The 17,229-nt window shown below is 44.6% G+C and overlaps 1 protein-coding gene across 1 annotated transcript in view; it reads left to right on the forward strand.

Moving 5' to 3' along the window:
* LOC135875586 (maestro heat-like repeat-containing protein family member 7) overlaps positions 1-17,229 on the forward strand; it is a 43,047-nt gene that overhangs the window by 3,895 nt on the left and 21,923 nt on the right. Inside the window, exons 3-8 of the mRNA XM_065400515.1 lie at positions 3,424-3,503; positions 7,297-7,432; positions 8,957-9,046; positions 11,022-11,126; positions 15,088-15,223; positions 16,631-16,731. Of these exons, the coding sequence (XP_065256587.1) occupies positions 3,424-3,503; positions 7,297-7,432; positions 8,957-9,046; positions 11,022-11,126; positions 15,088-15,223; positions 16,631-16,731 (648 nt within the window). The remainder of the gene's footprint in view (positions 1-3,423; positions 3,504-7,296; positions 7,433-8,956; positions 9,047-11,021; positions 11,127-15,087; positions 15,224-16,630; positions 16,732-17,229) is intronic.

Consider the following 17,229-nt stretch of genomic DNA (forward strand, 5'->3'; position numbering starts at 1 on the left):
GAGGTTGACGATAACCAGGATTACTAACTGTCCCTGGGAGCATGGCAGTTCTACAATGAAGTCCATTGATATAGTAGACTGAGGCTGGAGGAACCCTGATTGTGGGTTGTTGGTATGGGCATACAGCTTGCAGGACTTAATATAATTCTTGCAGTAAGCTCATAGGCCTGGCCATTTGAAGCGCCTCAAGACCATATTCCAGCTCATGAATTAGCCAAAATGGCCTGCAAGTAGTGATTTGTGGCACAGTTTTAATACCTGAAGCTTAGGTTGTCCCCCGGAACATAAACACAATCCAAGTGAGTGATAGAGGAGGCCATTTGGTAGTCAGAACTAGAAATCTGGTTGGGGAATTGCATCATTCAGATTCTGGTGGATCTGGGTTGCTGGGGAGCAGGGAGTGGATGGAGGATGTCAGATTGTTAGTTGGACACCTTGAGCATGGTGGCAGAGGGCTCTTCTCCAGGTTCATGATATTCATCTTTGTGGGATAGGGCATCTGCCTTCCTGTTTCTTTCGCTGGGCGATAGGTTACTACAAAGTTGAAGGAAGCAAAGAAGAGAGACCAGCAGTTCTAAGTGTTAGTTAAGACATCTAGCAGTCCATAGGTACTCCAGATTCTTATGGTCCATTACAACTTGGACCAGGAATAAGGCTTCTTTTAGGAGGCGGTGCCATTCCTCAAAAACCACCTCGATCCCTACATCCCTTTCCCAAATATATTTTTCATCCGCTGGGGTTAGCTTCCAAGATAAAAAGCACAGGAATGGAGATGTTTGTGGGGCCCCAGATGGTGAGATAATATTGCACCTCTGGCAAAGTTTGAGGCATTGGGCTCAATTGTAAATGGTTTAGTGGGATCTGCATGAATCCGGATGGGTGCTGAGGTGAATTCCCTCTTCAGTCAAAGGCCAACTAAGCCTCTGCAGACCAGGTCAATCTGACCCCCTTTTGCAGGAGTGCCATTATGGGTGCAACCAGGTTAGAGAATCCTTTAATAAATTGCCTGTAGATATTAGAAAACCTGAGGAATCACTAGACCTGGCATATGTCCTTGGGTGCAGTTCAGTCAGATATTTCCACCATCTTATGCAGGTCCATGGTGAGTTCCTTGGGCAAGACAGTTTATCCCAAGAATTCCACTCAGACATCAGAACTCTGCTACCTATTTAGCAACTCACTGGCATCCCTGCCACAACATTTGAAACATGGCTTCAGCCACACATTTGCTCTAACAAAGTCCTCAAATTGTCCCAGAAGTGGGCTTCATTTTTTTTTCAGGAGCAGAGATACCCAAGCCAGGGCCTCCCCAATAAGCAGGCTGGTAATTAAACCCACTCTGATTTGGTCAGTGGGGTATAGCTGTAGGCGTAGCAGAAATAGGAGCCAACACTGATTTAGGAACCCACAACATTTGACATGATTGCAATTGAACTTGTCAGGCAGGGGAGCTTGGGCTTATGGGGAGCTGGGGTTGGAGATGAAGGTGAGAGAGAGATTGGCCTTTGTAGACTCCATGCGCACTGCATCAGCCATAGATCCCTTATTGTTTGTGTAGGGGCTACTCGAACTTGTCAGTGACCAAGATGTGGGCAGTCGTGCCACATGGTTAGAGCAGGAGTTAGGCCTAGTGGTTAGAGCAGGAGTCAGTTGCCAGGAATTGGAGCCCAGGGTCTGAACCAGAGGCAGAGGCTAGATGCCAGAGCCAGAGGTCGAAGCCAAAGTCACAGGTCCTGATTTGGAGCCGAGGGTCAGAATCTGACTACCTGGAGTGAGGCATGGTGGGGTCCAAGGCTGGAACAAGGCAGGCAAAGTAGCTAACACAGTCTTGGGCAAATGCTTTGAGCACCCGCTGAACTACGGCAGGGCTTAAGAGCCAGTCTGCAGACCCTTCCAACCAATCAGGCAGTGTAGCCAATCAAGCAGGCCAGTTGTACTTGTTCGGTAAGGTTGTCTGGAGTCTGGCTCTGCCACAGGCCCTGATTCCTGACAAGCAGTCAGAGGCAACATTAAATGTATGGGAATGCAAGGGGACACTGGAAGAATCCCTTGGGTAGGGGTAACAGAGCAGCTGGCTGGAAGCCCCAGCTATGGGCCAAAGACCTGGGATATGACAGAAGAAATAATAAGGAGAGAAGCCACCCAGTAAGAGGAAGCATGAAATGGCCAGGAGGTTGGGAGCCTGGAGGAAACCCCTAGCTGAGGCAGCAAGAAATGACTGGGTGGGCAGAGACCCACAGGAAGAATCCAGCTCAGGGGCAGCAGGTGAGGAAAGAACACTTACTCCCACCAAAATTTCAAATATACCCTTCCCTACTGCCACTTCCTCTCATGTCTCACTTGTTGGTGGGCGGGGAGGTTTTCTCAACACTGAGCAGTTTTAGACTTAGCAGGATCTGGGGAAGAAACATGCAGTCTTTGGGTCCGTGAAGCCCAGCACATGGTCAGCTCTGCCTTCCCGCACATTCTCCATATGTGGAGCAGAAGAGAAAAACAAGCATGCTGACAAACTCAAACTCTCTACCTCCCTTAGGGTATGTCTACACTACACCCAAGGCTGGCCTGTGCCAGCTGACTCAGTCTGGCAAGGCTTGGGCTCAAGGATTGTTTAATTGCAGTGTAGATGTTTGGGCTCAGGCTGCACCCTGAGCTCTGGGATCCTCCCACCTCGCAGGGTGCTAGAGTTCAGGCTGCAGCCCGAGCCAGAATGTCTACCCTGCAATTAAACAGCCCCTGAGCCCAAGGCAGCTGGATGGGACAGCCACAGGTTTTTAATTGCAGTGTAGACCTACACTCAGTGACCACAGTTTCCATGGCCTGTCAGAACTAGCCCTGCCTGCTGTTGTTGGAGGCTTTCCCCAATTTACAGTCACTCACATCTTGAATGAATGCCCAGCCCCCACAGAGACCTCCTTTCAGCATTTAAACACATGCACAACGCATACCCCTAGCACTCCAATATACAGATCAACAACCACCAACACTGCTTTTAGCCATTCACCGCTCTCGATACTGAACTTGTCATGGCACCTGTGTGCCTTTAGCAGCCCCGCCCAGGACCTCTCATAACTGTCTACCTGTTCATTGTGGTGATATTGACGGAGCCAGTTTAAGAAGGTTTTTATGGCACATGGGAAATGAGATATATCAGGGTTTGACTAGATTTCCTCCTTTAAAAAAATACTTGATATTGTTTTAGTCACATCATCTTCTATAGTCAGAAATTCTTACAACTGAGATCTGGAGAGCCCCAGAGATTAAATAGCCCCCCTGTGTCCCTCTGGAGTTAGTACTCATTGATGCTGCAGAATTTTATAATATCCCATGTATGGGTCCTTCGGGAGCAGTGGAAATAAGGATGGAGTGTTGGTGGGCAAAGCTGGAGCTCAGTTGCTGCTATTCTGTCTCCTCTTTGATTTACAGAAGCTGATTGAAGAAGAGTCAGTGAACTTGCTGTCTAACCCTGTGCGCCAGCAGGCCATGATTGTGGTCACTAACCTGAGGTATTGTGAAAGTTCAAGCAGCCTTCCATCAGATTTCAGTCTTGAGTCACTGCTCCATACTACAACCAGGAATATTGGCTCCTGTGTCATGTCCTGTTTGCTAATTTGTTATCTGGAAGAAGCAGGAATATTAACTCTTTTTTTGCTTGCCTATTTCACTTTATGCTCTAGTGATCCTGAATCCAAGCACCTCTTAAAGTGAAGAACTTCTCTGTGAGGAACTAAAAAAACAAAACAAAAACTTATAGTACAGTAGGTTTCCCTGTGGGTTTGCGTCAAAGTTTCTGTAATTTATTGCAGCATTTCTGAAACAGATACGGTGGTGTATGTGGCTAACAGTGCCTGATTGCATAGTTGAGGAGAGATCAGTAATAGAGACCACACCACAAACATTCTGTTTCTTCAGATTCTGCTCTCCTTTTTCCTGTTTAAAGGCCTGAGTACAGGTTACAAAGCACAGGAGCTGCAGAGAGACATTTGCATAGACTACAGATAGAGTATGAGTCAAATTGTGTCTGGCCCCTTTCAACTTATGTAAGAGCCTTCTCCCCTTCCCTTGTGCCCACTTGCACGTGGGCCAGCCACAATCACAGCAGACTCTTACTCCCTAGTACTGCTGGGAGCACAAATCACCCCAAAGAGGGCAGGGAGGAAGCTAAAGACCATGGTAGGATCATGTTCTGCACTGATGAGGTTTAGCAACAGACATGGTCACTGTGCACTCCAGATGTCTAGGAAGCCTTATGCCAATCCCCAGTGTAATGGGTATATCAGGACATAGAGAGGGTATGGCCAGAGTGCATTGTGCTCCAACTATCCTCAGATGACAGACAACTCCTCAGGCTACTCTAACCACTGGGGCCGGGGCCAGGGCCAGGCAGAGAATTAGGGAGATAACCAGCTCTCTGATGGCCGCCGTCTGTACTATTCTGAGTTGAAACTCTGCACCATAGACAGTCTATCCCAAAGTTTGCCATGAAGTTGAAACAAACTCTTTTTATAGATGCATAGAATCCTGGGTAATAAGCTTCAGGGGACAAATTAGTCATTCACAAAATGTCATGAGAAATTGCTTCAACTCTCTGAATATTAATTAACCTGCTGAAACTTAATGTGCTGCTCACCTATACAGTATACTGCATATGTTGCATTAATTTGGTTGTTAGCCTGTTAAAAGTATGCTTACAGTATATTTCAGTCTTTCAACAAAGAACTGTTGAAATAATTTTGATGCCAAATACGATTTTGTTAAAAATATGGTGGTCAGTTTGGCAGAGGAGAAAGGATATGAGGAAATTTAAATAAAAGTGCATTCCAGAGCTAAGATATTACTAGCACTGAAAGCTTAAGGCAAACACTTTAAAAGCATTAGTTTACATTGTGTTTAATATCTACCAGCTGTAACCCATGAAACTGTCATAATTGTATAACAGTATTGGAGCTAGCAGAGGGTGATATAATTACCATGCACTTGAGCAAGCTTACACATGCCATGTAGTTCAGGGAAGTGGTGCATACTTATGCTGGTCAGAATTCAATTTTTATTTTTTATAATTTTGACAGATAATATTGAAGTTTATTTTAGGTACTTTTTTATTTTTATGAATTTAAATTTTCACATTTGTGGGGAATCAGACAATAATTATTTAATGACAGCAGATGTTGATTTATAACAGTTAAGGCAAATTATCAACATCACATGTCAAAATATACAACAGGGGTTGGCAACCTGCAGCACGTGTGCCAAGGACGGCACGCGAGCCGATTTTTGATGGCACGCTGCTGCCTGCCGGGGTCCTGGCCCCACTCAGCCCCCCCGCCCACCGATTTCTCCTGCGGGGGCAGGAGGCAGAAGCTTGGTCATGCCGGCAGCCAAGCTCCCTCCTCCCCGGCTTCTTCCCTCAGCGTGGTGCTTTCCTGCCCCTCCCACTCCCTCTCCCTCTCCCTGCCGCTGATCAGCTGATCGCCCTTGCGAGGGGTAGGGGTAGGGGGAGCGGGAGCGGAGCTGAACTGAGCCGCAGTGTGCTCGCTGCTCCGGGGAGGAAGCAGAGAAGAGGTGGGGACGGGGCATATTCCCTCCAGCCCCCTGCCGTAAGCACCCACACGAGCTAAGCACCCCAGCCCTCTGCCCTGACCCCTGAACCCCCCACACAGAGACACCCAGCCCTCTGCCCTGACCCATGAACCCCCCCACACACATACCCAGACCTCTGCCCTGACCCCTGCATCCCCTCACACACCTCCAGCCCCCGTTCTGACTCCTGCACCCCCCCCACATACCCAGCCCCCTCACCCCATGCCCTGACTCTTGCACCCCCCTCCCCACATGCCCCCCCCACCCTGAGCACCAAACGGGAGCACCTGCACCCACCCCCCACATTCCCACCTGCACCCCCGGTCTGGGGTCCCTGCCCTGACCCCTGCACCCCCACACACACACACCCAGCCGTCTGCCCTGACCCCTGCACACACCCCACACACACACAGCCTTCTGCCCTGACCCCTGCACCCCACACACACACACACACACAGCCCTCTGCCCTGACCCCTGCACCCCCTCACACACCTCCAGTCCCCGTTCTGACTCCTGCACCCCCACACACACCCAGGCCCCCCACACCCCATGCCCTGACTCTTGCACCCCCCCACATCCCCACCCCCACCCTGAGAACCAAACAGGAGCTCCTGCACCCACCTCCCACATTCCCACCTGCACCCCCGGTCTGGGGTTCCAGCTGATGGCCCCTTGCCAGCCGGGGTCCCACAGGCCCCACTCAGCCCACTGCCAAACGAAGTGAACGGAACCCCAGGCCGGCAGCGGGCTGAGTGGGCCAACGACGTAAGATCAGCATTTTAATTTAATTTTAAATTAAGCTTCTTAAACATTTTGAAAACCTTGTTTACTTTACATACAACAATAGTTTAGTTATATAATATAGACTTATAGAGAGAGACCTTCTAAAAAACGTTAAAATGTATTACCGGCACGCGAAACCTTAAGTTAAAGTGAATAAGTGAAGACTCGACACCACTTCTGAAAGGTTGCCGACACCGATATACAAAGAATATATCCAAATCAAACTCTAAGTACTCAAGCAGCATTTTTCTTTCTTTACCTATGTGTACATTTTGATGATTATCAGTGGAAATATTTTTGTGTTGGTATGGTGAAATTGACATTTATTGACATTTACCAATAAAAATCTAATCCTTCCAAGCCTATACACGACGCTGTACAACATACACATTGTGGAGTGACAGGCAAACACATAAAGGCAGCATGCTATATGTGCAAAGGAAGGCACTACAGTATTGTGGCCACTAGATGGTGCCGCTATAATTTCTGACTAAAGCAATGGAAGCCTTGTGGTTTACAAAATTAATATTTTAAATGTCAATAAAACTTCAGAGTTCAAACATAGTTTGTTCCCTAGTTTATACCAATATTTACCCATAAGAAATATTTATTGACAATCAGAGCTAGCTTACTGCATGCTTTATGAACTCCAAACTAAAGAAAGTGAGGAAAAGCTAATTTTCCTATCTTTGGCCTATGAATTTATCCCCAAATAGGATATTATTAAAATCAGTTTTGGTGCATTATATTAGAGCAGTTATCTCTGTACCAAAACACACACACACACACACACACATTTCTATTGCTTACTATGGTCAGAACAAACACCCCATTAAGTTTGGGTGTGTTTAAAGAATAATGGATGATATATTTTTCTTACCTTAGATTCCAGACATTGTCATGACTCTCATTAAGGGGGCTTCTCTCTTTTGTCAGAAAGCTGAAGCCACCACTAAAGTCTGAGAAGAAAGCTGTTCTACTCCGGGCATGCTACAAAAGTGTCTTTTCTCTGCCTCCAGTAGAGATCATGTTAGCAGAGGCATGTGATAATATACAATGCCAACACCCAGAGGTAATCTCTCCTTTAAAAAAATACAGTCATAAAAGAAGCCCCATGTGTCTTTAATTTAGCAGTCCTCCTGGGGATGGTGACATATTGGGCCTGATAAGAAAAAATGTTGAGTCCTACTTACACTTTTTGACCAGCAGGATAATATTACAAGTTGAATATGAGCCTGGATGCCAAGAAGCAGATATTGTCCATTGGATCATGGCAATGAAGAGCAAGTAGCCTAACTAGGCAACCCAGTCTGCAGAATTCAACTGATGTTTAATTAAAGAGACAAAACCTGTTAGTAAGAGATAGCACATGGCAAGGTGTGCAATCAGCCAATGTATGCACTCCTGGGTCTGTGTGCTAAGGATGCATCTGTTCTGCTTAGTCTCAAATTACTTCACCACTAATAGAGCTAAAGGGAAATAATGGAATTGCACAGTTCCAGATTTACCAGGATTCTGGCTCTTTAGCAGAGAACTGTTCTAATATCATAATAATAGGGGGTCTTCTCTTAGCTAGGGAAGTACAGGAAAAAAATATTATTATCCCGATGACACAATTTCATATTTAAATGGTGAGTTCTTTTTCTCACTTTCTGACTTGGTGCGTATGTAGCCCAGTGTGTATGTAGCAATTTAGCTGTTATTCATCTGGCTTTGTATCAGAATCTCTGCTGAGAATGGCAAACTTATTTCACATCTTGTTCTTAGAAGGAATTTAAGGCAGATTGCCAGAAAATAATATCAGAGGGGTAGCCGTGTTAGTCTGGATCTGTAAAAAGCGACAGAGTCCTGTGGCACCTTATAGACTAACAGGCGTATTGGAGCATAAGCTTTCGTGGGTGAATACCCACTTCATCAGATGCATGTAGTGGAAATTTCCAGAGGCAGGTATAAATATGCAGGCAAGAATCAGTCTAGAGATAACGAGGTTAGTTCAATCAGGGAGGATGAGGCCCTCTTCTAGCAGTTGAGGTGTGAACACCAAGGGAGGAGAAACTGCTTTTGTAATTGGCTAGCCATTCACTGGCCAATCCTCCCTGACTGAACTAACCTCGTTATCTCTAGACTGATTCTTGCCTGCATATTTATACCTACCTCTGGAAATTTCCACTACATGCATCTGACGAAGTGGGCATTCACCCACGAAAGCTTATGCTCCAATACGTCTGTTAGTCTGTAAGATGCCACAGGAATCTTTGTCGCTTTTTACAGAAAATAATAGTGAGTGCATATATCTGAAGCAGAGAAATAATTATTCCTATTTATCAGATCAGAAAACTTTCCCTGTGTATCGTAAGTGCTTATATGGCCCCCATTACCAGGTGTCTGAGCACCACACAATTTTTAATGTATTTATCCTCACAACACCCCTGTAAGGTAGGGAAATGCTATTATCCCTATTTTACAGATAGGGAACTGAGGCATAGAGAGACTAAGGAACTCATCCTATCTCTCTAAAGAAGTATTTCTACACCTCACGTTGCCTGTAGAATGTCAGATTGTATGACACTGACTGTTGTACTGCCTCTTCCTCTAGTCTCTGTACAAGGAAACTATAGATGCCTTGAGAGGAATGCTTGAGGGTTTGGTATTTGAATGTCCTGTGGAGGCCCAGAAGATTTTGGAGGTAAGCAGTAGTGGGGCATTAAAGAGAGGAAAAGAGAATTATAGACGAGAGATTAAACAATCAAGGTTCGACTGTCCCCTCTGAGTTCAGGGCTGAATTAAGACAATCTGGGGCTCTAGGCACACCACAACATGGGAGCTCTATGCCCCAGCATCTTGACCCTATCCCCCCATCAAAGGGAATGGCAGTGGCAGGGAGCTCCCTCTCCTGTCCCAAAAAGGCAGGGACAGTCATATGGGACCCCTGTGACCCTCAGGATCAGCACCAGAGCCCCACTATGCTGGAGAGAAGCAGGGGGGGCCTCTTAATCCCAGAGAGACAGGGATGGCAGTAAAGGGCCTTCCTAGTACTTAGCCTAGCAGCCAGAGTATATCTGGTTAGGTGGGTGGTCTGGGCCCACTCTTCTCTTTCTGCCATACATAGAGTACTTTGCTGGTATGTTTTGGCAGGATGGTTTGTGTTCCCTTGGAGTTTATACCCCATTGAGATGCACGGAGCAGTTCACACCTCTGAGAACGGTTGTTTCAGGCTCTTTGCAGACGCAGGCGGGCATCTCTACAACACTATGCTCAGATCATGTTTTCAAACTTTTCTTAACAATCATGAAAGCTGAGCTTCTGCCCTGATGAGACAACTCCAAGAGTTGGGGTCCTGGGCACAAGCCTATAGGTCCAATTTTTAACTGTATTTAAGCATCTCATTTTCAGAAGTGATTTAGGCACTTAGGAACCCAATGAAATTTTGGCTCCTTTGTGCCTAAATCCCTTTTGATACATAGGCTCCTAAATCAGTTGCTCATTGCAATGCTGTGTGCAGCAATGCCTAAATACCTTTAAAAATCTGGGCCATAGTGTTTATGCCTTAATTAGCCCTCCCATACTCTTCTCTTTTCAGAGATTATATGTTAGAGAGATTATAAAGGTACGTCTTCACTACCCGCCGTATCGGCGGGTAGCAATCGATTTATCCGGGATCGATATATCGCGTCTTGTTAAGACGCGATATATCGATCCCCAAACGCGCTCACCGTCGACTCCGGAACTCCACCAGAGCAAACGGCGGTAGCGCAGTCGACGGGGGAGCCGCGGCCGTCGATCCCGCGCCGTGTGGACCCCAGGTAATTCGATCTTAGATACTTCGACTTCAGCTACGCTATTCGCGTAGCTGAAGTTGCGTATCTTAGATCGATCCTCCCCCCCCCCCAGTGTAGACCAGCCCTAATACTGCAGGGCGCAGGGATGCTGGAACAATTTGTATTGTGGAGGTGCCGAGAGCCATTGAACCAAACTGTAACCCCTGTATATGATAGAAACCACTTCAAGCCAGGGGGTGCGGCAGCACCCCTAGTTCCAGCACCTATGTCAGGGTGTTAGAACAATCTAATGTATGTAAAAGAAATGTCAACACTTTTATAACAACTGAGAAATATACTTCCCTCCTCTTCCCTCTCTGAAGCTCTTTCCCCCAGATCTTGACTTGTAGGCAGGAGAGACGTCCCTCCCCCCGCAAATCTCACTCTCCCTAGAAAAGTTGGGCAGGATAAGCCTCCTATGTGGTGTTACCCTCATTTCCAGAGATAAAAATAGACTTCATTTTATACCCTATCAAATTCTGAATCCACTGACTAAGATTCAGAGCGAAGGAAGGAGCCACTCTTTGGCAGAGCAGATTATTATGCCAGTCTTTCTTCTCAGTGGAACTATTATAGGATGGATTTCTGGAAAACACAGAAGAGAATCCTCTTTCAGAAAACCCATAAACTTTATTTACATAGAGAGGAGAATGCTACGTTTTTTTATCTGACCTACCATTAGACAAAGGACCCACCACACCCTCAGCTGGTGTAAATCAGAGTAGTTTCTCTGAAATCAGTGGCGCTACTCCAGTTTACACCAGCTACTGGCAGATTTGGGCCACAATCTTTTAGGAGTTTACTGTTTTTGTGAGCAGTGATCTCCTTCATTTTTTCCTACAGTACCTCGAGCCCTGGCTAATCTCCAGAAAGGATCATGAGCGGGAACGAGCAATGTGGTGCAGTGCCCGGATCCTAAGATGTGTGGCCAAGCTTCCCAATTTTGACGTGAGTAACCCTTCACCTGTACTGACCTGACTCAGTAAAGAACATACACTTCAGCACATACATTTGCCCAAATAAGCAGCCTACTACTCACAGAACAAACAAACAAAATGTAGGACCTGATACTGCATCCATTGAAGTCAGTAGGAGCTTTGCCAGTGATTTCAGTGGACTCAAGCTCTGACAGATTTTATTTTTTTGACAAATTACCCTGAAATCCTTACTGGCACTGTGTCTGCTCAAACTTCTCCCTGGAGAAGTTATTCACTTCAATCCATTCCCCAAAGTGATGTCAATGTAAAGTCAATGCAAACAGCACTGGTCTTTCAAAACTTCTCAGGGCAAGAAAAAAAGTTATTTCCTCTCCTGTTTAGGCTGTTTTTTGTTGAATCTTTTTGTCTTGCAATAATATTTATGGCAGTTGTACCACCAGCTTTACTATGGAATTTAATCACCCACAAAGCTGGTTGTTGCCTTGTATAATCCTACCCCAAAATATATTGGTATTCCTTAAGTGTACTGAATGGTGCTGCAGTCACAAGAAATACATATCAATGGTTTTAAATGTTTCTAAACTGCTAGACAAAAAACTTCACTATACAGGTAACATTATAAGTAAGTATCATTTAATTAAATATAACATCATAGTTATATGAAACGTTTGAGACAAGTTTTTGTAAACAACTTTAAATATGGCCCAGTATCAACACCCATCTCCGTCTACCCACAACCCCCCCCCCCACTTCACTCCAAAATGTATCTCCTCTACATTTCCAATAGTAACCATAAAACCTCATCTCATATTCTGTGTATAATAAAGATGGATCTGAGCTGAGAAATTTGAATCTGAACTTTCCCAAAGTTTACAGGGTGGTGGTTTTTGGTTTGGGTCCACGTGTAGTAATCACCAGCCTAGAAGCCAATTATATCCAGAGTCATGTATATCCAGAGAGTCAGTGCAGCTTCTATCTGGTAGATCCACTATTGACATGGTTGTCTCATTAAGGCAATTGCAAGAAAAGTGTCAAGAACAAGAAAAACCTCTCTGTGGATTTCATCGAGCTTACAAAGGATTTTAACCTGGTCAGAAGAAAGGGCCACTTCCAACTATTAGAGATATTGGTTGCCCCCCGATCCTCCTCAGTCTTTTTCAGTACTTCCATGATGGCATGAAGGCTCAAGTCCAGTGTGATGGTGATCAATCTGACAGTTTTTTGAAAGCTGCTGGGGTGTCAAACTGGGAGGTGTTTTGGCACCTGGTATATTCCTCTCTCTGCTGCTTTGTCATGCTTTCTCATCTAGCACCAAGGGTTTACGTTTTCATGCAAAATTAGATGGAAAACTCTGCAACATTGCATGTCTAAGAGGAAAAAGCAAAGTCAGACATCTGCTGCTAAGAGAACTTATTTTCACTGATGATGCAGTTCTTGTCACGCACAGTGAAGAGGAGCTCCATCAACTTTCCAAAAACTTTGTGCTAGCTTGTGAGGAATTTGGACTAAGCATCAGTCTAAAGAAGACAAAGATTATGGCACAAGGTGTGTTGAAAACATGATCCACCAGAACTTCTAATAGTAGTACCTAGCTTGAAGTTGTGGCACAAGTTCTGCTCTCTAGAATCAATTGTATTGAATAACTTCTCTCTAGATGGTGAGCTTAATGTTCACATCTGAAAGGCAGCCACCACATTCAGCCTACTAACCAAGCGTGGGTGACAGGAAACCGACACTGAACACCAAGATACATATGTGCATTTTGAGCATGCTGCTGTATGGTGGCAAGACCTGGACCGGCCACAGCAGGCATGAGAGAAGGCTAAATACCTTCCATGTGTGCTGTCTTCACCATATTCTAAATATCAAGTGGGAAACCAAAGTTCCTGATGCTGAAGTACTTTAGGAAAAAAAATGACCAAGTCTAATCCCTATTCTCAAACACAGATATCTCTATGGGTTTGGTCATCTGCACCAGATGGATGATGGGTGCATTCCAAAGGATTGCCTATATAAGGAACCTGTGGATATCCGCTCAAAGGCCACTAGGCCAGCCGAGGCTCAGGTTCAAAAGTGTTTGCAAAAGGGACTAGAAAACTTTCAACATTGACATCAGAAGCGGGGAAGATGCAGCTAGCAACAGACTAGTAGTGCACTGGCTTAATCTTCTGGCCCTACGCTTTACACCTGCATTGTCTGTGGCAAGGACCGTTGCTTGAGAATCGGACTTTTTAGCCACTCGCGATGCTGCTGCATGACGCATAGCAACATAACTGCTTTAGCACTTACACCATCGTCTTTCGATATGGACGGTTGCCATTCATAAACCAACTACTACGAACCTTATATCAGCTTGGCTATTTTTTAGTTCACCTAACCATTCATGGAGAAACGCACCAACATCTCTCACCTATATACAGTAAAGAAAGCTCCTTCTTGATCGTCCATTCCACTCCTTCTTGATCTTCCATTCCACTGAGAACCCAATTTTCTTCATTCACCTTCAACATATAGAGTAGAAATCCTATTCTGTATACCTTCTCCATCCTCCCCACATGGCTCCATCTAGAAACAGGCCTGATATAGACTTTGACCCTGTGCATGCTACACAGATTCTCTGCAGTTACCAGAGAGCCACAATCATTGAGGCACCCATGTAGAATATATTACATTTTCACTTGTTGTCAATGAGGTGAACAGTTTCTAAAGTTATTGGTCCCTTGTACAATGCCAGTTGTGCAAAGGGGGTTTAAAGCTGCCCTAAGTGGGCAGCTGGATATTCCTCTGGCATGAGGGAATTCAGGAGAGATGTCAGGCTCTTAGAGCTGGCTTTAAGTCACTCCCTCACAGTGCTGTTTTATGCCCCAGCAAAAGTGACATGGTAGGAGCATTCTATGCTCCATCAATCCCCACTGGTGTAAGAGCCCCACTTAGAGCAATCTTGAGGCTGTTCAAAGTTGTGCTGGGGACCAACCAAATCCCTAGAATTCTTGGGTATCAATGGGGAAGGAGAAAAAACACCCTTTGCTCTTCCCCTCAGGTGTGCGAAGTAGTACTCTAGTGCACCTGTGGGTCTGGCCCATGGTCATCATAGGCAGTGCTTCTAAAACACCAGTATCTCCATTAGGTGGGTGGTGAGTAGCAGATTTAGATCACAGTGAAGACTGTGTGCAGAACCTTAATTTCTAATATTCAGGCTTTCAAACTATTTTATTTTTAACTACAATATGCTAATTTGAGACTATAGCTGAAGCAACATATTGTGTTAGGAGGGAAATGCTTAAAACACACAACAAACATTATTCAGAATTCATTCTTATTAAATAAAAACAATACATCTCTAACTAACCCTACGACAGGACCACCCCAGCCTCTGGGCCTGATTCCAGTCTCATGCAGTGTATGTTAAGAGGGAGGGCACTGAAATCACCTGTGTCGCATTGGTGAGGTGTGTCAAATCACCCACAGGCTCTTCAGAAACAAACTGGGAAAGCTTCAAGGCTCACACTGCATTCTTAGAGCTTGCCTACACTGGCCTCTTTTCTCTGAAATTTCCACCTTGCTAACACTAGTGCAGTTCCCCAACATGTAAAATTGTATGTAGTCAGAATAATAGCGTTTTGGCCCTTGTTTGCCCAGGTGTAAATGACTAAAAACAAGGTTCAGGGATGCAGAGAATCAGGCCCTTTACCTTTGTGTTGATGATGACTCTTTGTTATTGGATATCCTGTTTGATTATGGGGCTTTTGTTGGCATATTTAAATGCCATAAACGTTTTCAGTGTTTAAAGATACCCAGATTTTATAAGCACAGTAATGTGCTCCACAGTGTGTGCTCGACAGCCAATCTACACACACCCATCATAAGCATGTTAACAGGCACAAGGCCCAGGTGTGTCCATATATTCCCTGATGATCACACACCCTTTATATGTTATCTATTGCTAATTGGCTTCTTCTCTTTTTAATTAGACATCAATTGAATTCAGCAGACTGGGTCGCCTGGTTAGGCTGCTTGCCCTTCGATGCCATGACCCTGTGGACAACATCTGCTTCTTGGCAGCCCGGGCAGTATACAACTTGTATTGTATCCAGCTGGTTAAAAAGCGTAAGTAGACACCCTTTTTCTACATCACTGGAAACTGAAAACTTCCTCCTTGGAGCTAACCCTTACAAGCCTTTCTTATTATTACCAACAGATTAGTTTCAAAGTCCTAATGTAATCATTTCTGTTATTCTATCGCGCGGCACTGCATCATCAGGAAAGTAGTGAAATGGGCTACAGCTGCTGCTATTTATTTATTTATTTTTTAGGATACGTTTCCAGTTGAGCCCACAGTGCCCTGCATGGAGTACAGAGACATGGCTCCCTGCCTTGATGAGCTTACCAGTGCTGGAACAGAACTGTTGTGCCTGGGAGTGTCATTGAAATAGATGCATGTTTCCCTGAGGGGGTGGAGGGATAAGGGAAGGGAAATGAAAGGGAAAGAGCAAAGTACACAGAGAAATGAAATACAATACACCTCTACCCCGATATAACGTGACCTGATATAACATGAATTCGGATATAACGCGGTAAAGTAGTGCTCCGGGGGGGCGGGGCTGCGCGCTCCAGTGGATCAAAGCAAGTTCGATATAACGCGGTTTCACCTATAACGTGATAAAATTTTTTGGCTCCCGAGGACAGCGTTATATCGGGGTAGAGGTGTATATGCAGTTGTTTATAACAAGTATCTAGTATTAAGGTCATATTTGTCAAACTGAGGAGTACCTCGCCCTGGGAGGGCTTGAAGGAGTAGCTGTTGGGTAGGAAGAAAGTGTGGACAAGCCTCTCAATCATTCTCCAGAATCTCTGCTTTCATTCAAAAAAAAAAATCGCTGGCCATTATGGTTTGAAAAGAAAACCTTGAAAATATGTTTACCAAGTATAACCAATGTAGAGGTGTATGCCTGAGCTTGCAGAGACCCTGAAACAATATCTCTGAGGTGTGAACTGTGCCATTCATTTCAATGGGTGCTAATTTGGGTGCCAATATTGATATTTTATATGTCAAGATTGTTAACTATTTCACTGCTTAATGTATGTAAGGGGAGGAAGTATATTTTGAAGATCTCAGTTTACTCTGAGTAACTGCTCAATTTGGGGAGGCATTTAGCAATGTGAGATGGGGCTGAGGGGGGCCATGATTGGTTTAATTTTCCTGAAGGCTGGGAAGCTCAGTTTCAAAAGGAAAACATTATGTTAAGGGAAGGAATATCTCCGAATGCAGCCCATTTTCCCGATTAAATAATGATTCACAGGCTGATATGAGTCCAGTGAATAGTGCTCATACACTATATACAAGGGCAAGGCTTGTGTTATATCCCTCACCAGCTATTCTACTGAGTTTTGAACCAACCGTAGACTTGTCTCCAGCTAGCATCATGGCCACATTCAGATACATTAACAAGAACGGAAAGAAATGTCACCTAATTGAGAAATGACAAATGACACAAATGTGTGTATCTGTTCCAGAGCTTGAGAAGGGACATGGAGTGGAGAAGGTAGACACACTAAAAAATCTGGGAACATACAGTCCCTCTGTGTTCTACAACAACACCTCACAAATCGCTAAGGTAATTACACTCAATGCACTGAACAATGAAAGGTGTTTTCCCTATGTGAATATTATAGAGCACTGATCACAGCTCCATAGTGAAGGATGCAGCCACATATCATTATAAGCCCTATTTGAACTCCCCTTCAACTTTGGCTAGGAAAATAGATTTTTCCTAATTTTGCATTTACTGTGAAGGCCAAGGAAGCTTTTTCTTTTGAAAAAAATTGGCCAAAGTGGTTTTTTGAGTTACAGGTAATGAAAAATTAACCTGATTTTGGAGTTACTCAACAACAGTTATAGTATCAGTATGGCTATTCAGAATTTTTCCATTGATACTGTTAATCAACTGAAAAACAGGGTTTTTGACCAAACAATTTTTGTGTGTATGCCAAATGTCTGGTTTGCGCAGAAAACTTGGAATTTTCATCAGAAAACAAAATACCCCAAACCAAAAACTTTTTGGCTGAAAACCAAAAAGTTTGATTTGGAAATGCCTTATTGGAGTTGTAGTTCA

This window comes from Emys orbicularis, chromosome 3 (genome assembly GCF_028017835.1).
Source record: "Emys orbicularis isolate rEmyOrb1 chromosome 3, rEmyOrb1.hap1, whole genome shotgun sequence".
NCBI lineage: Eukaryota > Metazoa > Chordata > Testudines > Emydidae > Emys > Emys orbicularis.